Raw genomic sequence first — 23,445 nt, forward strand, 5'->3', positions numbered from 1 at the left:
AGTCTACAGTATTAACTTTGTGCTTATTGTGGACAAACTGAGACAAAACTGAGGGTGAAAAGGAACCAGTCTCTACAGTTTGTAACCATCATCCCGCTAAGGCATGATACTATTCAACACCCTCTGCTTGGCCCTGGCAGTAAAACATCCATCATAGTAGATCAGCTGTCACAATGCTGATCCAAAGGGACGGCTTTATACATCATGCATCGTTCATCGGATCAGTGCACTTCCCTTCCCAGACAACTTGCCTCAAATTTAGGTATCACCAGTAATGCCATAGCACTGCTTCAAAAAACCCAGTTAACAAATAACAGCCAGTGGTGGACATGATAACTTTTTATCTCTTTGATAATCTCAGTTTTCTTTCTTTCACTTTATATGTCATATTGGACTCAACCAGACCAAAACCAAGCTAACAAAATATAAGCTATAAAATATTTAATATCTAAAATATTCTTGACTGTCTGGCCCTCTTGGCTTGCTTTGAATGTGTGTCCTTGAAGACATTTGTGCGAGCTGGAGTCCTGGGCTTTAAAACTTACATGGCCTTACTACCCACACAACCTTTGATTGTCATGAGTCCTAAGATTTTTCAACTAACATCTTTGTCAAACACAGTAACCCACAACCCCAGACAAGTAAAATTTCCTAAGGGACATCAGCTGCTGCATTCGCACTGGCAGTGATATTCCACTAATAAGAAATAAAAGCCCAGCCTCAAACCTGGATCAGATGGAATTTCCCATCAAACTGAGAGGGGAGGTGTAGTTAAATATTACCTGGTAACAATGTAAACGCTTGATCTAATTTTTTGGAATGGATCCATTCTTCCTAAGCACATTTGCCCCCTGTAGGGTAAGCATCAGGTGACATGGCAAGTTTCCAGGAGGGTCAGAAACATGAAAGATGAAGGTAGCCATGCAACCAGCTGTTCAAACAAGCATGGGAAAAGATGAACAAAGCCAGAAGTGACGTGGGCAGTGGCACCGAAAATGCAGTCTGTCTATGTGTTCTTGTACATACAGATTGTATGTTTTGTTCTGGCCGATGTTTTGGGGCATATAAACACATATACTGTTTAGCATCCATGTAGACAGTTCAGTTCAGTTGGAATCTGATCGGAGAGATTCAGTCGGATTTAAGAAATGTCGTCCATGAAAATGCAGCCAGCGATGGGATAAGTGGTGTAATGATTATTGAGAACACAGCTCCGGTCTGATTCAAATAGGACATTCACTTACAAAGGCGGTGCTTTAAATTAGGCTGGTTAGTCAGCGTTACGTGGCAGCTCCAGTCCTGTTGATTGTTATATGCCTGTTTGTTCCGTGTCTCTGTTTCAGGTTTTTCAGGAGACCATCTTCCTGAGGATGTGGGCTGTGCCAATACAGAAGGCTTCACACTCTCTCCTTGGTACCAGACCCAGTATCCCAGCCCTGTTTCTATTATTTACTCTTATTCACTATTTGATTTTGCTTTCTGAATAAACCTTTTGATTCATTGTCATGTAACAAGCTGCTATATTCCTCCTTGGTTGCAGCTTTCTGAGCCGGCCGTAACAGTCAGGCAGAACATCTAGACCACTGACAGGAGAACTAAATAACATCACCCATCGTGTGACAATTCAAAGTTCTGCTTGGAAACTTTTGGAGCTGGCATTCATCCATGTGGATGTAACTTAGACATGTACCACCCACCTAGGCCAGACCAGACACCCCCACCCCATAGTAATGACACTCAGCAGGATGCTGCCCGACACTGACACACACACAAAAACGCTTTAGAAACAACTCAAAAAGCTGTTCCTGCAGCAAGATTTCAGTACTTTTTCTATTTATGACTTTTTGTGGACCAAAACATTGTGTGACAGGAGGCAGCTGTAATCAAACTTATTTCATAATCAAAATCTTTTCCAAGACATTTCCAGAATTACATGACAGACTTTTTAGCCTTCTTCTAGAGAAGGCAAAAAATTGAAGAAATATAACACAAAGGTAAGAAACATGAACTTTCAACAAGATCACGACACTTCCTTTGGTAGCTGTCAGGCTTTTTGCTGCATTTTCAGACAGAGCAGATTGGGCAGACAAGGCTAGAGGACGGGCAAGAAGGGACAAGGTAAAGTCTTCTCATATGTTTTCTTGTAAAATTCCACGGCCCAGTCTTTGGTAAAATGATAGATACAATGCATGAAGAAAAAAAAAAGTTTTGCTTTTCCATTTTAAAAGGGCACCCAAGACTAAAAGGGCAGGAACAATTGCTCCCTGTGCCTCTTCATGCGCACACTCTAGAGCGTCAAGCGAGCCAGAGTGGGGGATTTCCATCCTAGAATTTCAAATGAGATCAGAGAATGCTCCAATTATGGAGGGCGCTTTAGGGCATGAGCCATTATTTCGTACATTTAACTGCTGATGAGTGTGTGTTTTGCTTGTGCAGGGCTCTCTTTGAGGGCTTGGTCACACCAAAATTGAATGTGCATTTATCTTTTGTCTTCTTTCATATTTATCTTTTGTGAACAAAGCAGTATTCTGCAGTGCCAGCAGAGAGAATCAGAGCCTACGTATTGTGTGTGTGATGTTTAAAACTTACATTGTTTAAAGAGAAACTGAAAAAGTTGAACTATAAATTATTCTGAAATTACATTCTGATGGAACATATAATACATCAACATAAAAACTGATTAAAGACTCAATCTATAATTACATTCAGGCGTCCTTATGTTGAGGCACTGCCAAGCTTGCCTTTGTTTATTAAGTGATTTATCAGATTGATAAAGATTTTTTTGCTGTGATATTTATCAAGCAAACATTAAGCAGTCATTCTGATGCAAGGTAGAGTTTCTTTCTGCATCTCTGGGCTCCATACGTGCTTAAATATTTGTAAAGTTTCCAGTCGTACATCAGTCCGCAGCATAGCAGACTGGTTGTTTTGACTGCAGTTAACAAATTAACAATAAAAAGTTTGGAAGTAACTCAGAAGGCTATGTGCACCCTGAGGTCAGTGCCATGAATGTGAATATGCATGCATGCAAAACGAAAAACAACAACAACAACAAAAAAAATTCTGTTTAAATCCCCATAAGGGCCACCTGCAATCCACTGATATTTTCATTTCTGACTATTCCAGAAAGGCTCTCTTCTCCTCTTGTCTTTGAGAATGAGTCTTGTGTAGCTGGCCGTGCGTGAAAATCTGCCAAAATTATTTCTCATACATGAAAAGGACGACGAGGGAAGGAAGGCTGAAAGCAGCCCTTGAGGAATCCATAAAAAGCGCATCTTCTTCTGGATGTTAAATATTACTAGCGTGTGTCATTCAAACATCTAAAGGGAGGTAGAGTGTAACAGTTCTCCCTGGAACAGGATAAATGGCATCACCAACAGGTATGAAAATCTGTCCAAAGTAATATTCAGTAGGTTGAAAGGACATATTCAAATTCAGACCCTGGGCGCACGCTCAATATTATTCAATAAAACACAGAGCAACATGGTTTGTTGACTATGCATTTCAGTCACTAAGCAGCGTTTGCACTCGTGCTGGCATTTGGCAGCATTTAATGTAAAAACATGCAAAAATATGTAAATAATATGAAAATATGGCAAAACATCACAATTTTAAGGTGGTAGTCCGATGCTTTCAACTGAAAATACAAAAATATATTCAAATCAATCTAATTAGTTCTCCTCGAATGGGGAAAAAGGCACTGACAAACACGACCTCCGTACAGATGTCACGTCCTAGCGGATCAGCAGGAAGATGACCTAAGAAAAGCAACTCCTATAAAAGTCCTGAAAACCACAGTGGCTCACTTATGCCTGCAATTATTTTCCTATTTTGTGTATTATTTTTTATATTACATCAGTCCTAAGGTACTCAGAGACTTTCATTGTTATGCACAGAATACTCTCCTTCCTCATGGAAGCCTGAAAAAGCTCCTTTTACAACATCCCTCCTGGTAGTTCCGGTCAAAGGCTGCAGCCTCCCATGAGCGCATGGCTCCTTTGACCCACATTGCTTTTCAAAGGATTTACCTAGATCTATGCACCCCAGCTACCACAGAGAAGGGTATGAGGAGTAAACGGACACGATTATGTCAGGCAGTAGTTTGAACACCTGAGAACACAGATTGTTTGTTCATTTGTCTTCTCTTTTCAGTTCGGCGGTGGCAGTTTTGATAGCTGTAAGAGATGCTGAGGCGAGGATGGAAAGGGAAAGTGCGGTTACAAAAGGGTACGGAGCTAATTGCTACTGCAGCTAAATATTTTTTTAATCTCTTACGGACAGTGTTGTTTCAGTACTGCATCACTAACTCCAAAAGGCTTTGAATGAAGGCAACTGGAGAAAACTCTGTGGGTATGAGAACTGACCAGACACTGGTGCCACTCATTTTTTTAAGGTTTTGATGATGCGGCTGACTGATGTATTTTATTCAACGATCTTACCTGTGAGAGCTCACTGGAATCTATTTGGCCGTTATTATCCGCATCAAAGCGTTTGAACATCATGTCAACCAGTTGCTTCTTGGCAGGCATGCTGTCCTTGTGAGTCCCATGGAGAAAAGAGCCCATGTAACGTTTGTCATGCAAATCCAGAACCTTCGTTTTCAGGCGACGGTAGTCACTCAACCGGCAGTTGTCATCTGGGGAAAAACAGAAAAAAGGGTAGAAAAATGATTGTAGACATGTAAAAAAGTTTTTGACTTTGGTTTATTAAATATATACAGTACATTAAACATTATCAGGAAGTCTGAAAACAGAAACTTTTCTAAATATGTGGTAAAAATAAAGTACATGATTACACACTGAGCTTATTATTTGTAACAGGTTTTTATATCTGCGCCAATTAATATCTGTGCACAGCAGAATCCCCGTGAAGATTCACATTATTAAGAAGTAATGCTGCTGTTTATATTCAGAAAAAGCCTAATCTAAGCATGTCTACATCTGTCTGCATCACAGTAACAAATGCTAAGTATTATTTTCCCCGGAGGGGGGGTAAACAGTGACAGACGAGGAGCATTTCACCGCCTCAAACTAAGAAAGCAGCAGCCTCGTCAACACGAAGAAAGTGACGAACAAATCTTTCACACAGGTGTCAAGAGTTAACCCTGGCAGCAACAGAAAACATGATGGCGCTGTATTTACAATCCACCATCAAAGGCTCCAGATCAAAGAAGTCAACTACATGAAAGGTTCGGCAGAGTAGAGTCGAGCAAAGGAAAGAAGAAAAAAAAAAGAAAAAAGACTAGTGTGACACGTGTCAAATCAACCTCTCATTGTTAGATCGGGAAGTGTTTCTCCTCTAATAACAGTTATATTAGCTGATGTCAACGAGCCCACGAGAAAACTTTGTTGTTCTGCCGGGCTGCTTCTCAACTCTCAGGGGATTATGGTGACATCTCTGCCACACTGCACGGTGGGATCACCAGCTCGGGAGAAATGTGAAATAATAGCTGCTGCACAGAGTCTTATGCAAGACAAATGATCTTTGTTGGGGATGATCAGGCGGGAATGATTTAGCGAGAGCCGTAATGAGGCCTCCACTCAGTAGGACTGGGTGCTGACTGAGAGCCGATGACTAGTTAAGCCGAATCAGCGCAACCTCAGAAACCAATGACGCGTAATTATCAGATGCGTTGGATCTCATTTTTGTCTCGTAAATTTCATCCAGCATTCCTTCAGTGGAACAACTTGAGCAATCAGCCAGCATTTAAATGAGATGCTTGATGTAATCCCGACGCTAACCATCGTGTGGGCTTGAGAGGCTGAAAGTAGTGCTCCTAACACTCTGCCAGGGAATCAGTGGGCTTTCGCAGACGCTATCAAGTCATTTTCATTTTCATCTAAGTTCTGTGTGACCTTGTAATATCCCCCAAGGTGCAGCAACTTTATTCCTAGCGTTTATGTAATATTGAGTGTAGTAAGTGAGATACACGTGAGACACAACTGTAATGAGTCTCCGGTATGGGGGAAAAAAAAATACAGGAGTCAGTTTAATTTTCGTTTCATGCACAAAGCCTTTAGTGCAAAACAATAGACTTAACTCTGAATTAAACACATTAGTTGGTGAGCTTTAAGGTTTTGGGTTTTCTTGAGGGAGAAGTGAAATTGTTCCAGCTGTTTTCAATTCAGACAACAATAACCTAAACTCAGGGTGTTCATGAAAACAAAGAGGCGTTCTGACACCAGAGATCTGCCCTTTCACAAATATAAAAACCTGCCACATTGTTGTGCCATTGAAAAGTGAAGGCTCCTGATTAGTCTGTGTCTGTGTGCCTTCCTCCTCCGCGCAGGGTAAGAGATGCCAAGTGAACCAATTGAAGAGTATGAAAACCTTTACAGTCGCTGGCTCTCAACCCAGATGGTAACTACGGGAGACTGTGGGTCAACAAATTAGAAATCATGCTCCCACAAACACAATTACCAAAACCCCAAATGAGAGATTATGTTTTGGAGGAATGGTGGTCTTCAGTGGAGCTCACAGAGTGTAAAATCATGCCATCTACATATTGCGTTGTCCAAGCATATAATAGTGTCTAGGCTATAAAATTTTGCAGTTTTCTATTTCTTTTAGAACCAAATTATAGAAAACTTGAATTGGCCAGGTGTAGGGAAATAAACATGAGCGAGAGGCTGTGGAAGAATGCTTCAGTTTGTTTTAGCAGGCGCACCTGTCACAGAGATGTTGACAGATGTCTGTGCCGCATGCTCAGTCTGAAGCTTCCTGTAAACTAGCAGGATGTGAACAACAGCAGCGGTGGCTGGTAAGCTCTTCTTCTACCAGCCACCGCGGGTGACGGACCAACTGCAGCATCTACTGAATTGCAAATCCTGCTCTGGATGTCAGAACTGTGAGTGTGGCTGGTGAAATCTTGGGTATCGAAAGAGCAAGCTCAAAAAAAATTCCCTGTAACCGGATCAGCTGTTAGGGCGCAGGCTGCATCAGGCTGCATGATGGAGCAGGGTCTGTTTTGACAAGCGTCAGTGCCAGAAAAGCTGCCCTGGCCACAAATGGCAAAATGAATAAAAGATAAATGGCTGCTGGCATTCCCTGGGGATATGAAGGTCAGCTGCGTCAAAGGAGCGTGCCCTGGAACACACATGCATGCACACACGTGTATACAAATCCACTTGTGCAAACACAAACTGCCGTGCACACACTCTCAAGCATCCTGTCAGTGCGCGTCTACACAGGGGAGTGTAGGCATTAATTAGGAAATGGCCATTATATTCTGTCAAATTAACTAAACTAACGCGCCTTAGTCATAATAGTACTTCAGGGAACAAGACTCAACCCAGCAGAAATCTGTCTAATCCATTTAGTCAATTCCTGCTCTTCTGCTGTCTTGTATCCCAAATCCCAAATTTCCTCAAGTGCCTATCCAAACATTTTGCAAGCTCAGTTGGACACATCAGAATGCAAACTGCCTGCTGACTATGTGTAACTAGTGGGGTAATCACTCAGCAGGCACAAGTAAACTCAGTCATTTTATCTGCGATGCTATTTTAAAAAGCTAAGACTGCCCCCATAAACGCGGCTCATTCAAATCATCAATCACCAAACTCAGAAAAACTCGAAGTTCCAACTTTGTGTCATCAGCTGAATAATGCGTTTCCTTTCAGCGTGCTATTGCACACTGAGAGTGAAGAGAACACGATAGCAGGCTATAAAAAATTACAAACTGTAAAAATGAACAAACTGCAAAAGAGGGGAAGAGTGTAGCGACGTTGGCCTCCTTTTCTCACCCTCAATTTTACTGTGATTGCTGGCAAAAACACTTCTAAAGTCAGCTTAACAAAACACACCAGTTCTTTGCCTGACGATCATTTTCTATACCAGTAAAGGAAGATAAACTTGAATTTATGACCACTAACACTAACACTTGTTGTTGGTGCCCGTTTTGTCTGCATCACACGTGTACGTATGGACAACAACATGAATAAAACAAAGCCAGTGTTTCAGCAACGTGACACACACTTTCCCTGCCAGTTTCAACCCATTCCAGCTCACAGTGGTAACAGACAAGAAACCCAATAAGAAAAAGCAGCTTGGCAGAAAATACAGAATTAAATAATGCAGTATTATATAAAATGTCTCATGTATTAAAGAAGTCGGCCTGCCAAAGGATACACACAAAGCGTTTTAGTAAGAACATCACATATATAAGGGTGGGGGCGCTACACTGGAGTGATGGGCTGAGAGAAAGAAAGTGCAGTTCCAAGCAACTGGGTAGTCTCGCCATTTTATTGCGAGCAAATTCCATCCCACGGCATTGAGATTACGTGACTACTTCACTGTTACTCTGTCCATCAATGCATGAATCTCACGCAAATGATTTGACTGGCCCAGCAGATTGGAGCTGGGGGTATAATCAAGTGATATTTGTGCACAGGGAAGCTGGTCTGACTTCCAGGATAACGTTGCTCAGCAGAAGGGCGCCAGCACCATCATGACAATGAATTAAATACTGTTGATTTGAATGGCGTTCATCGGCACGTAGCAACATTTATACAGCAGTAACTCAGGAGCTGGAGCAGTCGTGAGGATGGCAGTTTGATTCCACCCTATCCCTAGCCTGTCTGTTATGTCCTTGGGCAAGACACTTAACCCACCCTGCTCCCAGTGTGAACCCCACTGCTGTATGAATGTGAGTGATGTTTGGTGGTGGTCGGAGAGGCCGTAGGCATGGTTTGGCAGCCATGTTTCCATCAGACTGCCCCAGGGCAGCTGTAACTACTGAGGTAGTTTACCGCCACCAGGGTGTGACTGCGTGAGCAAATGAATAATGGATTCAATGTAAAGCATCTTTGGGTATTTAGAAAAGTACCATATAAAACCGATGCATTCTACTTCTTACTATTATTATTATTATTATTATTACTATGTTCATCTCCAGTTATAGTGGCTCCCACTACCAGGAGCACTGAGAATTGAGCAAAAAAAACAAACAAACAAAGCAAACCATGTCGATAAAAGTGTAGGCATTTATAAAACTGAAACACCGCTGATGCAATTACGCTCAAGCACCTCAGCAAATAAGAACCACTGGCCTTCTGACCTCAAAACAATGAGACAACAGTGTCAGTATTAGGACTATTTTGTTTGATTGTTTGTTGGCTGTCAGCGCCTGTGAGTCATTACTGTGTCCTCATCTGTTGTGTTTCACACAAGAACTCAACAAAGGTTGGCACAGATGCTGATGTTTAGCATTTCAGCGTAGCTTTCCAGCTCATTTACACATTATAAGATGTTTGTTTCTGCACATATAGATGTAATGGAAATGCACACAGATGTAAAGAACAACAACACAGATTTCCATTAAAGTCACATCTAAAATGAGAGTACAATACTCTGATGATACAGCTGTTGTGGGGTTTATCAGGAGAGGCCATCAGAGACCTGATGAGGGCCTTCAGTGACTGGAGCACTAAGAACTGCCTGCTGCTGAACTCCTCCAAGTCCAAGGAAATGGTCATAGACTTTAGGAGGTCGAAACAACAGCTCCTGCCAGTCAGCATCAGAGGGGAGGACATTGAAGAGGTGCAAACCTATAAGTTCTTAGGGGTGCACCCCGACAACAAACTGGACTGGTCTGCCAACACAGACGGCATACACAGGAAGGAACAGAGCCGACTCAGGATCCTTCCACGTATGTAGTGAAATGCTACTCATGTTCACCCAGTCGGTGGCTGCCAGCGCCCACTCAAAGGAACTGTAAGAGACTGGACAGACTGGTTAAGAAGGGTGTCAGGGTCTCTGGGTCTCCGAGCAGGAGGCTGGACTCACTGGGAACTATTGTTGAGAGCCGCACATGCAACATCAGGCACCGCGTCACTCGTTAGATTAGAGTACTGCCTTACTAAGTAACACACTACCGGCATCACTGCAACACATTTCCACTAGGAAAATTCTAACGTTTGGAAATTAATAATTGTGTTATTATATTTACTTCTGAATAAAAGTTTAAAAGTTGATTTGGGAAAGTTCAGCTTTATCATTAGTGTTTAAACAAAGGAGTAATTGACAATTAATGATAGATTAATGGGAAAAAAACTATAGAAATTGATAGAATTGTGTAATCATGATTAATACAACTCACCTGCAGTTCGAAACAGCATAACTTTAACTCTGAGCATTAATCATATTGCATAGCCAGAGACGATAAATATTTTATTAGAAGACTGGAAAATACTTTTGGATCATATTATCCACCTCAAATTAACATAGATTTAGTGTGTTTCCGAAGGAACTCAGCAGGGCACCTTCAAAATGTAATATGAGATTAGTGTGGGAGGCTCAGCTATCTAAATGTGATATTTTCCTCTTTAAAGAGAGCAGGAGCTATAACAGCAGTTGCTCCTTTCAAATGTGTTTGTGTTGTTGTTGTGAGATGATATGTCTCACAGCATACTGAGCACAGATACGTAGATGAAGTAAAAAAGAAGTCCCCACTTGTAAGTGTTTCCTGTACTAGTCAGGTTTGACACCATACAACACAACAAAAAGTTTGACCTTCATACAAGCTGCTCTAAAAAGAGCCCCTCTAAAGGCAGTTACAATCTCAACAAGGAGGGCGAAAATACAAATCCATGTTTGACAGTGCCTTTCTCCATGGTGAGAAAGAGAATCTTAATTCAAATAGACACAGTTCTCAATTCGTTCTGAATTAATACAGATTAATTACCAAGTATGACCCAATCGTTCCTTTCCCCTCATGTGCAATGTTAAAATTGTCTCAATATAATGAGTCATCTGAGCTCTACATTAATAACACATCCTATCAACACCACGCAACGTCCCATTACAAGCTGAGTAAATATCTTTCAAGGACTGTTGTAATAGTACATCATCTTTAAGACTCCTACTCAGGGACAGCTGGTATAAATTGGCTAAATGGGCTAACGGGGCTAACTGTAAAATAACTTACAACAGATTGTTTTAAGTTCTGGTGATACCAAGGGTAGAAACAGAACAGAAAAGTCAAAAGTAAAACATAGAATATCTCTGAATGGTGTAATTTATTATGTCCCCAGTGCCCTTAGTCCACTTCCATTCATTTAATTTTTGTAAGTGATTGACAGGTGTCACGCCCCCGTCATTCACTGATCATTTGGTCTAAATCCATTCAGCCCTCAGGCCGCTGGTCATTGGTCTAAAGTGCTGCAGGAGCCAGAGAGGGAGGAGGGAGAAGTTCAGCTGTGGCGGCGATAAAATGAACGAGGTGGATTACGGTACTTTATTTCTAATCCATTTCCTCAATATCCAAAAAAAATTGGAAGTTAAGATACTTTGATCACGTCGGCCATACGATGTTCAAATAACTCAAAGGGACAAACAACAAAATCATAAGTTTTCTGTTTCTTGCTTTGAAAGAAAGGACTGTGTAACGGCATCTGTAGCCAAGAATTATTTTTTCTGTTTATGTGCTTGCTTTTACTTCACGTTTACATGCTTGAGATACAGTATTTGAAACAGTTCAACAACAAGTAAGTGTTCAGGTGGTACAGTCGTCAGTGACATTGGCTTCAACACGCAAGGTTGGGGTTAAATTCCTGTTCAGACCAGAAATCACATTTTTCTTTTTCCATTGTTGGTTTTCATACATTCAGAAAGTGAGGACTCTCAGTTAAACCTGCATAATTTGTGTTTTTTTAAGTATATTTCTCAGTACTTATACATTTATTACACTTTTATGACAATAAAAAACAAATGTTATCTTTTCCATTGCTAGTGAATGGTCAGTGGCTTTTCCATGGATTCCATGTTAATTTTTGATAAAACGTGACTTCCCCCTCTATGGCCTTGGTTCTAACAAAGACATCTGGTTACTTGGAGTCCACATTGGAAAAATGGTGGTTAAAACTCAAGAGTATTGTCTCTTATTAATTGCTTTGAACTGCTCATAGCATGTGAGGTTCAAGTTCCCACCTGGATGTAAACATGCATGTGAGAGAGCTTAGATGTGCTATATCAATTGAGGCAAAATGGTTTATTTGATTAGAACAACTTGTTTAATAGTACAATAGAGTTGTTATTGTTCTGTGAATGTAGAGCTTTGTTATTGAAAACAAAACCAAGATTTATATAGCTACAGCAATTGTCAAAGTCTCACATTTAATGGTATACTTGTTTAATTACTGCAACACTTTAGCTTGGAAGAATCTTCTGTGTTTTTCAGCCTTTTGTAGATGCATACCATGGTAATTTGCCAGCTCCAGTGTTAGAGCTGTTTAGAGGCTTGATGTTACTAAACAGTGTTTGAAGGATGCTTTAGAATTAATTTCTTTGGCAGACAAACAGATTTTAAATAGCAAGCTGAAACCGAAGAGGGAGAGAGAGCTGGGTAAAGTGGGGCTGATACGCAGACGAATAGAGAAATTATTATGTGGTGGTCAATGTTCATAGAGGTGGGTTGCCACAAATTAATAAATGTTTAGGAAAGAACTCAGTTTTATTATATGTCTGCACATGCTCCTCGATAAATCTTCTAGTTATGTCTATTTTTAGTTCAGAGTAAAACACTCAGTTGAGCCCTGTGCTCTTGATTGCTTTTATTTAATACTCACTCTGCAGAGTGAGTATTAAATACTTTGAGGGAACGTGCAGCAAGGGTGCAAATGTGCTATATCAATTATATAAGTACATAAGAAAACTCAAAATGTATATTGTGCCTCAATAAAAGTTGGTGTGTGACTGCAACACAGATCCCAGTACAGCAGACCGTACTGTTCTATAATTTAGCAGGCGATTCGCGCAATCATGTCATTCTGCTTTAAAATGCATAAATTACGCTGCCTTTAGATAATCAAAGGCCTGTAGACGTTAGAAAAAGGGGGCTAACACAGAGACTGAAAGTGGAGCTCAATACAGTACAGCTATATCGCAGCTGCATGAGTCAGTGTTCAGTTGCACAACACATACAGAACACTCCTTTATATGAATAAATACAAAGATGACAGCATCACGGTCAAAAAAAATCAAAGATCCTCTGCTAGTTCAGATATTCAGCAGCTATTTCATCGTTTCAGTTTCCTCTGACAGTGTCAGCAGAAGGAAGCACTGCCGAGTATTAAATGAATCACCTCAGTAGCACGGCATGATATGAAAAAAAAAGGTTTAACTGCCAGTCAGCTTTTAATCGCAGTCGCACAAATCCATTTGTACAGTAATGAATAACTAAAAAGATGTTATCTGAACTGTCTGCACATAACTGCGTGACCACAGTGTGTATAAACAAAAAAAAGTTTGTCTCTCTCAACCCCACAAATGTAACTGTCTTGTCATGATCTAGAACATGTTGTACAAGTGCCTGTGTCTAATCATTGTGTAAAGAATTTATAGTGTGACTTTCTGTCTTGCTCTCAACAGCAGGACAAAATGTTTTAAATGTAAAATTCTAGAATAACACATGAATGCATTTAATATTATGTACAGAGATATAAACCTGTAGAGATGCACGTCATTTGCTTTTCTCTCTATTAAACACCAGTATTTGTTCTTTGCCGTCAGTGGCGGACTAATTAATATCCCATCAAGACGAAGTTCACCAATTAGAGCTACATGACACGAAAATGACACTATGAAACACTTTATTTCCCAGAAGAACAACAACAAAAACCTGGCATCCCAACTGGAACATGATGGCGCTCTCCTGGGTACCACAGCACCCATCCGCAGGGACATGCTGGCGCACTCAGCGATAGAGCGAAGCCAATGAAACATGAAGGCTAAAAGCAATGTTTGCACTAAAGTAATTGTTCTCTTACTCATCCTTTTGATAGGAATATATATATAGCCCACCCTCATATTTCAATCTCATATTGTAATCTGGTTTAATGCAAAGCCGAAAATACACATAATCCTTTCTAGAAAACACAGTAGAATCGAGAAAAATGTGAACCCGCCGCCCCCTGCAGCCCCAACCTGCCCCTTTAAAAGCACTACTGTTTTATTTATACACAGGAAAGCGTAGCACAGTGGAATAGCAAGAGTCAACTCCACTGAAGCTGCCCCAGCCCGCCCCACCACCACCACCACCACCACCTCTTCCAGCTTTTCCATCTGCGTCTCCAGGGCCCTGGATACTGCCTCGGCTCACAATACATCAAGACAGCACAGCGTGACAACCAGGTTACCCAAATCGGAGGTCACTGATTGCAATCTTTAAGAGCAACTAGAGGTGTCACTGCCGCAACACCTGACTGAATCTGAAATGGATATCTGGGCAGTAGAGCTGCAACCCCTGCACAAGATGATACGAATGCATAACACTCACAGCGGACCTGAGGCGCAGAGGGGAGACTTCATCTAGTATTCCAGAGTTCAGATTACCTTCAGTCATACTGAGGATCTTTGTGACTAGACAGCAGAGAAACTTTGAGCTTCAAAATTCATTCTTGATCTCTCGTTCTAAATAATTAAAAATCCCATTTCTCCATCAGTAGTTTGCCCAGCTGTCATGTAGCAATTAGCTGTTGTTGCTGCTGTTATATCTGCTGACACTGATCAGCCACAACATTATAACCACTGAAAAATAATCATCCCGGAGCTGATTTAGTAGAAGTAAATAACATTCTGATAATTCAGTGTTCTGATGGGAAATGTTTTTGGACCTGGCATTCATGTGGATGTTACCTAGACTAGACCGGGCACCCCCACTCCTGGATGGCAGCAGCCATCCTCAGTAGGATGGCTCAGAAAAACACTTTAGGAACAACTAAAAAAAAAACATGAAGAACAGCCCAAGGTGTTGACATGACCCCCACTAACAACATCCTATATCCAGACACCACAGGACACCCTCAGAAGGTCCATGTCCATTGTCTGATGAGTCACAACTGTTTTGGAGGCACAAGGGAGACCTACACACTATTAGGAAGGTGGTCATAATGTTATGCCTGATTCAGTGTATACTTTTTTTTTTTCTCTATGCTGTGCCAAAAACAAATTTCACAATGCTTGTTGTATGGCAATAAAAAGTAAAGTCAAGTTTTGGAAAGTAGCCAATCCAATTTCCTCAGGGAACAGTTCTTTAACTGATGGTTAGTCTCATGTCAAAGTGCCTGCTAGACTGGATAACTGGATTTGGCCAGTGGCTGAGTACTGTACCCCAGGGGGGTTCAACTAAATTTTAAAGAGGTCCACTTGGAGAAGTTTTCTTGAAGCACTTCATCACACTATTTAGTGTGATATATATTTAAGTAGCCTAGCGGTTGTATCAACATCTGTGTGTAAACAGTATCTTTCAAATTAAATGAATATAGACATTTTATTTTGACAATAGTTATTGTCACGTAACATAGAACTGAATATATTAGTGCAGATATATCTCTCTCATTAATAAAATAGAGCTGCGTTTCAAAATAACATTGCACATGTATAAATAAAGTGCTTAACTTCAGAAAAATTAAAAGGAGGAAAACTTTTTATTTCCCATTTTCTGTTTCAGGTCTTGACTTAACAGTCTCAACCAAGTTTACACACAATAATCGAACACATCTTAATAAGTGATCACTTGTCTGTTTCTCTCCCTTTATCCGGCTCAGTCGTCTGTTTCGCTTCCACTGCACTGTGGGGTAAATTGAAGGATTATCTATCTTTTGCTATCTTTATTTTTCTGTTTACTGTCTTTTCATGTGCGACTTGCCTCTAACTCTCATCTGTCTGTCTGTGTTGTAGACTTGCAATAATTACCACCCTGAGTGAGTTGACTGGCTGAGTGTCATCACATGGGATGGCTTAACTCGCTTGCAATTTCCTTACCGACTAAACCCCTGCCGCAAGGCGCGTCGCAAAACAGAATGATTATGTTCTGTTTTGGCTGTAGGACCGGGTCTGTACGGGACATCTCCTGGGTCTGGACGCGGGCCGCATGTCAGACGAGCACTCATGTCTGGAAAAACGATTTATGTGATGTTTGTCTGATCTGCATCCTTTATTTGTTGATATGTTGTTAAGGTTTAAGCAATTAAAATGACTGCATTACAATAAGGGGGATATATTGTGGTCATAGTTGGGCTAAGTACAGGCTTTGCAGCACTGTAACATTAGTTCAGCTACCACTGTTCAAAGGTTACTGCTGAGAGCAGTCTGTACAAGGGTTTCTTGGGGAACCTGACATTGTTTCTTTAACTTCCTGTGGTCTGTGGTAACAGCTCAAGACAGACCCTCCCCACTTCATTCAGTCTCTGTCACTGCTGCTTCCTCCCCCGGACGCAGGTGCAATTCTCTTCCTCATCTTTCATCAGCCCTGCTGCTCTTCCTTACGTCTTAATCTTTGATGTATTACCGCCGCACTCCTCCTACCTTACCCTGAATGGAATCATAACCATCCAGGAGACTTTACTCAAACTTTCCCACCGTCTTTTTCTTCACTCGCTGGGCTCTGACAAAAGCCTCAGGAGGTGTTCACCACTTCCAAATGTCCTCGTTAAAAGAATCTCAACGTCTGTATCACAGTACGGATACGACGTACTGTATATACTACAGAACCCCCGAATCGTAGCACTCCCAATTTACCGGGATTCTGTTGTGACATGTTCTGATGGATCACATCCATTTTTAATCACAGCGAATGTGAAACACGTCTTATCAGCCATTGTGTAATGCATGGCAAGAGAGAGCTCCATCTAAATTATTCCAGTGCAGGGAAGAGTGAGGGAAGCTTACGAGAAGAACCGATTTCTGAACTTGTTTTAAAGTTGAACCTATTTCTCACAATCGCAGGATTTTAGTAATTTGGAGAAAATGGAGAGAAACGACTAGGCTGTGACTTTTCCAGCACACACCCGAAAAGAGTGACATGGAGGTTGACTGAGATCGAAGTCAGACAATGAAGGAGAGGAGGAGATAGCGAGAACAGGGCGGATTTGTTCTCCTCTCAAATCTGATCCCAGAAGAATAGATTACATAGATCTCACTCCGTCAGTGGCAGGCCTTGCTGATGACATGATAGAGGACAGTGACCCAAGGGCTGAACACACCTTGGCCGAGACACCAAATCAACATGGCTGCAGGTCTATATTTGGTCTACAGCAGACACACTGGGGAACATTTTGTTTTTATCGTTGGGCCATATTTTCACCAGAGGTCTTACTGAAGGCAAGAAAGGTATTTTTGGATGTGGAGCTGGGGTATAAATGATTCCGTGAGTTGATTTAAACACTTAATAATGTAAGACTGACGACCAGTGGGGGAAGCAAGAAAAACCAGAAGAGTCTAACAGTAAAGACAGTGTCAGTGCTACTACAGCAGAATGCAGTCATGAATAGTGCTCGTAAATTATTTAGATAAAATTTAGTTGGTCATTTTACTCTCCCTTTATAAACATTATTGATTAAATTGTGCCTTCTGGTGGACTGTCGACCTCTCCAACCACTGCTGGTATGAACTCCAGCCACCGTAATGATGGATGGATGGATGGATGGATGGATGGATGGTATATTGGTATTTTATTGATATTGTAACAGTAAGTCAAAAAATGATTTAGGCAATTATGCTATTAGGCGATATGAGACGAGACAAACTTTATTGTTAGTGTACTGTGTTGACTATAATTCATAGTTTCTGTTAGTTCTCTTTGATAATCTGTGTGCTAGCACAGGTGCTTTGCAGGCATATAGAGTGCTAGTTAGGTGAGCTGCTGACATTTACTTTTGACTCAGACTTTGCACTCAGAAAATGTTGGTTCTTTAACTCACTATATCCAATCCTGTTTACCTCAACCAATGACTTTATTTTACTCCAGTGCAGCTCAGACTCGAAGAAATGTTTGTACTGCATGAATAAACTCCAGTCAGCCGTTACGTCTGTTTTGTGGTCTGAAGACATACAGAACTCTATTCAGCTGTATGTTAGTGGCTATGATTACATTACATGCATTAGTGGGCACACACGCGCACACACACACACACACACACACACACACACACACAGCAACCATCCAACTCGGAGTAGAAGGCAGATACTTATACGGACCAGCATAAGCAGTGTGATTATCACGAGGCCTCTGGAGTCCTGCTTTTCCCGTTGTGGGGTCAGCACTGGGTTATAGGACTCTATAATCATCTGTCTGGCCTCCTGGCGCGTAGCTTAGAACCATAAAGACTTGGATTCCTATAGATCTGCTACCAAAGGTATGGCCTACTCTACAGTCATTATTGATCTGGTCATAAAACACTGAGGTTCAAAAGTAGGGTTTTGAAAAAACACTATTTTGTCAAACCCAAACAATGTCGCCTGGTGTTGTTCCATTGCATTCTACTGCCATTGCACTACAAATTTGTGCACAAATCCTTGCGACCTTGCAACATCTTCTATTTCACGAACAAGAAATCTACACCAGGACTTGAGCACACATTGATTAATTTTTGTTTCATCCTGTGATGCACTGTGATTACATTGAGCATCAGCAGGAAGGAGCACACAGGTCTGAATTCTAAAGCGTTTCATCTGTGTCCACAGCATGTATTTTTCTTGCCAAAGGTTCGTTTGGAATAGGAAAGTTTGAATAGTGAATAGTGTAAATTCATCATACTGGCAGTGAGCTCAGTCATTTCTGCTTCTGACAGACACTTATTCAAACTGATTAGGGGGAGAGGGAAAAAAGTTCCCCACACTAAAAATCAAAGGTCCTGCTGCACGTGGCTCTAGATGCGCTGAATGTTTACCTGATTTAACAACAGCCTTCAACTCTGCAATTTCTCAATCAGAGGACAGAAAGGCTGTAATACATTGTATTTCACCAAACTAGCAGAGGAATTTTAAATGTCTATCAATAATGTGTTCTGCTGGCTGTGTAAAAAAAAAAAAAAATGTTTACTGCGGCCGCTCAGAATAATACTCCATGACAAGCGAGAAAATATGCACACAGAGATCGTACTGGTCATGTAAAAAAATAAAAAATAAAAAGAATAAGGGGACTGTTTGTGGAGACTCATTTTGTCAGCTGCTCTTTCCAAGTTCAGAAATGAATCGTCACTCACACATTTCTCTGTGAGGGGTAAAGAGAACCTCAAATCAAGATGTCAGAGAAAATTCCACCTTCCCTGTACCGATGGCTCTAATAAAAAACATCTTGTCAGTTTGCAGGACACCGTCTCCACATCTAAAAGCTAAAGCATCGTGATACAATGAATGTCAAATGTCAAGCACACATCATTTGTTCCTCAAACCAGTTTTTAAATGAACGTAACAAGTACACTGACCAGCTAGCCCTGAGATGACTGTAGGTGGGTCTGTTTGTTCTGATGAAAGGCCATGTGAAGGAGGAATAAATGAAGTATCTCTTTTGTAATGACATCCTCATAAGCCGTGTACACTTATTCCTATACGCTAACCTTTTTCATCTATGTTCCTTAGGCCAGTGAAAAAATAAAATGCCCTTCAACTTATATTACCCAGCAGTTCTTTCTTTATTATTGCCTTTTGTTCCACTAATTCCTTGCTCCCATCAGATTGTCCAACATCTGAATATCCAACACACGCGCCGGTCTCACTAAACATAGAATCAAGTCAGCACTTTGATAGTAAGACACCCACATAGCAGCAAACCAGTGAAACCCCCCACCCCACCCCACCCCTCTCTCCATCTCTGCATCTCAGAAACACACTGCTTCAAGCTCTGTTGGCAGCTATTGTTCACTTTCATTTCACCTATTTTTTAAAGGCTTCATATCCAGGATGGACAAAGTGGGTGGAAAGAAAAGAGAGGACTGAAATGCAGAGAGCAATAAAATAAAAACTTTTGCGCATAATGGCGCACACTGAAAAGGCTTTTAACCAATGCTTTAATGAAAAGCCGTCTTGTGCAGACTGCAGAAATGGTTCTGGAGCCTGTTCACTTAAAGTAAACAAATCTGCAACAGCATCCAATTCATCAAAAGTTTAAAGAAGTTTTTAAGGGCTTATATAAACTTGTCTTTTTATTCCAAAGTAGAGGACAGAACCAACAGTTCAAAAGAAACTAAATTTTAGCCAAAATTCCGTTATGTACACACATCGTGACAATAAATGGTTCTTGAATCTTGTTTACGAAAACCTGTAGTCCTTGACTCTTGTAACTGCAATAATGCAGTAAAACCTAAAAAACATGTAAAATCTGAAGAAGAAAAAAAGTTGATATATTTACCTTAATTTTTGGGGCATAACACTTTATTTTTAAACAGAAATCGCATCAATCTTAGGTGTAGCTACTTATCTTTTTGAGAAATTCCTTGTACGAACATGAAATTACCGACTCCCCCTTACTCAGCGCTACCGGAGGAGAAACATCAAACATGTTTAATTGGCTAATTTGTCATATGATTGTTTGTGATCCGTGGCCCAGTCCTCTGCACACGCCTTTCATGAAATAATTGGCCATTTTGGGCACATAATGAACATGCAAATAAGAATAGGTTGCTTTGAAGCTGAGACTGCTATAAATAAACCCATCGATCAAAGATGCCAGCTTCCTGTCTGGAGGTGCACAAGCCTGTGTCTGTGTGTGTGTGCGTGCAAAAATGTTGCCATTTCTTTTGAAAAAAATGGCAGCATTATGTTGTACTAATTACTTTAATGTATAAATAGATGTGAAGGGAAATTAAAATGCGCCATAAAAATGAATGAAGAAAGAATGTGAGATTCTCCTTTGATAGTATGTTGTACTGTACATCGAACATTTCTTTCAGAAACAACATGCTCATGTTTTGATATCAAAGGCAAACTTGTCCTTCAAATCAATGTTGCACAAAGTTTTTATGTAATATTTATGAGTAGCTTGTGGCTGTGTTTTGACTGCAGTAGGACTTCATCAAATATGTATTCAATACATATATATATATTTTTTTCTAATGATTACGATTGATTGAATGATTAATGATTAATGCATATAATTATTTATCCAGGTCAAGGAAAGATAAGGCATCTCTCTCCACAAACATCACATTTGTTTTGTGTCTGTTATGGTCCGTTTCTAGCTAGTATCCATGTGAGAGTCCTAGTCTACACGGGCGTCCCTCTCAGGATTAGACTTCTTGAACTGTCCTTGGACCTGTTGTGTGGGAATTTGTTTTGTGTTCAATAGCTTTCTCTCTCCGGTAATGGATAATACCAGCCTGATATCACCAGTCAGTTGTTGATTGTGTAAGGCGGATTAAAACAGCCTATGTTTACGTAGATAACCTCTTGCTGCTGCTTGTATAAGTGCACGTAAAATTTCCCGTCCGGGGTGGAAGTCATTACCCTTGCAGCCATGAAAACGGAGGAAAGTTCATTTTAACCCAGACCATTATTGCTTTCAAAGCCTAACCAAGTTAATAAATATATAAACTTAACCTTGGGCTAGGCGATAAACTGAATTACAAACGACATCAAGTTTGCGAATGATAAAAAAATACCAAAATCCCAAAAATGAAATTATGTCTCCCACTGTTACCACCCAAATGCCAGCCAGGTTTTGTAGTAAGGTAGTGACGTTTCCCTTTAGTAATGGTTCAGATTTGTAATGTCCGACATGAAACAGACCACTGTGCAATATAAAACTCAGCATAACACATAGTATTTTTTATGAGGAGGACTATAATTGATAAGTTTCTCATGTTGATGTTTTTCTACTCAGCAGGAGAAGAATTTCACTTAAAGTGGAGCAGAGCGACATGAGTGCACATAGTGGTGAAGGAGTACATACTGGAGACCTTTGCGATAGTGTATTATATATAACTTATGAAGACGTGTCGGATAATGCAGTGCACTGGATGATCTATTTTTTTTTCTTCAATTTAATGTTAGATATGGTAATTTCTTTCTTTCAACACCTGTGAGACGCACTTGCAATAAAGCCAGAATCAGAGTTAACTCTCAGTATAGTAAATCAAAAGACCCGAAGGACTCTTAATACGGTGCACAGAAGATGGTGCTAATAGTTTTTATAAATAGAGTAAATCAAACCTCAGGTGTCTAGACATTTACACAGAGGAACACAAAAACACAGAGACCCGCCACCAACAAATGCACGTAAAATAGATTATGTGTTTCTTTGTGGGAATATTCTCAAAGGGCGTTTCTTCACTGAAAAAAGCACCACAATAACTTCTTATTTATAGATTTATAGAAGAGACAGGAGTACTGGGGCAAATTCAATTAACACGTAGAATCATAACAAAAACTCAAATGAACACTCCTCTAAAACATCCCAGTCCATAACATAGTACATACAGGAAATATTGCACATGAACATATATGGACACTGCAAACAATAGATCAAGAAAAGTTAGATTAGAACCAGGTTAGAAAAGCTATCGACAGTAAAGTGTTTACTGGCCTCAAGGACACACGACAACTATGGATCAAAATAAAGTATGGGATGACGTTGTTAATGTCCGGTGTCCTACGCATCTCTTCATCACAGTGCTGTGCCATCATTGTCACGATGGCTGTGCTGCAGATCATTGCTTTATGGTTGATGGTGCCTTTACATAACTGAGAGGAGGAAGGGAAGGCTGATAGATTGCTGGCCGCAGTGCAAAACAGGTCAATAAGGTTATTGAAAGTTTTGATTAAAATAAAGTCAATTCCTCATCTCTGTTTGCAGACTGTATTTACACCGATCAGTCAGAACATCATGACCAAACAGTTGTGACTCATCAGAGAATGGACATGGGTCTCCTGAGGGTGTCCTGTGGTGTCTGGAAACTGGACGTTGTTAGTGGGGGTCTTAGGTTCATATGGGTTGGGGGGAGGGTTCATCTCTCAATATTTGATCAGTTTGGGATCTAGTGAATTTGGTGGTCAAGTCAACACCTTGTGCTGTTCTTCAGATTTGTTTTTGAATTGCTCCTAACCTGTTTGTGTGTGTCAGGCTACATCCTGCTGGGGATGTCTGCTGCCATCAAGGAGTGTCATTGCTATGGGGTGGGGCTGTCTGGTCTGGTCTAGTTGGGTGCTACATGTCTAAGTAACATCTACATGAATGAATCCCAGATCCAGCAGAATATTGAATCGTCACAGGATGATCGATGCTATTAACATCTCCTGTTAGTAGTTTTAATTTGATATCTGATTGTTGTATTTATACTCAAGGATGCTGTACTATTTCTTATTTCATAAAAAATCTCTAATCAGCTTTACAAAGTTTTTTCTTGTTGTGAGGTTACTGCGCAATCCAGTGAACCCTCTCTCAGTGGACCTGTCACTCTTGCACATTTGGGTGAGAGATTTAAAACATACATTTGGAAAACAAGCCTTCAATCTAAAGAAGATAAGGAGCTCCGGAACCTGTAATTTACTTTTGATACTCCCTGTATCAGCTTGTAATGACGCCCGTTTGTGGCAGGAGCTGCCACATAGACCTATAACCAATGGCCTACCAGCTAATTTTGTCCTCGGGTTCATAGCTTTGTCACTTTGACAGGAGTCAGGGCTGTGAATAAACAAACTGAACCTGCAGCCTTTAAAATTAGACCACTGTAG

General features: G+C 40.7%; 1 protein-coding gene across 2 annotated transcripts in view; it reads right to left on the bottom strand.

Annotated features, from left to right (window-relative positions):
* fstl5 (follistatin-like 5) overlaps positions 1-23,445 on the bottom strand; it is a 160,875-nt gene that overhangs the window by 72,837 nt on the left and 64,593 nt on the right. For both annotated transcript variants that reach the window (XM_047584929.1, XM_047584927.1), the window contains exon 5: positions 4,440-4,636. In XM_047584929.1, the coding sequence (XP_047440885.1) occupies positions 4,440-4,636 (197 nt within the window). The remainder of the gene's footprint in view (positions 1-4,439; positions 4,637-23,445) is intronic.

The sequence above is a fragment of the Mugil cephalus genome, chromosome 5 (genome assembly GCF_022458985.1).
Source record: "Mugil cephalus isolate CIBA_MC_2020 chromosome 5, CIBA_Mcephalus_1.1, whole genome shotgun sequence".
NCBI lineage: Eukaryota > Metazoa > Chordata > Actinopteri > Mugiliformes > Mugilidae > Mugil > Mugil cephalus.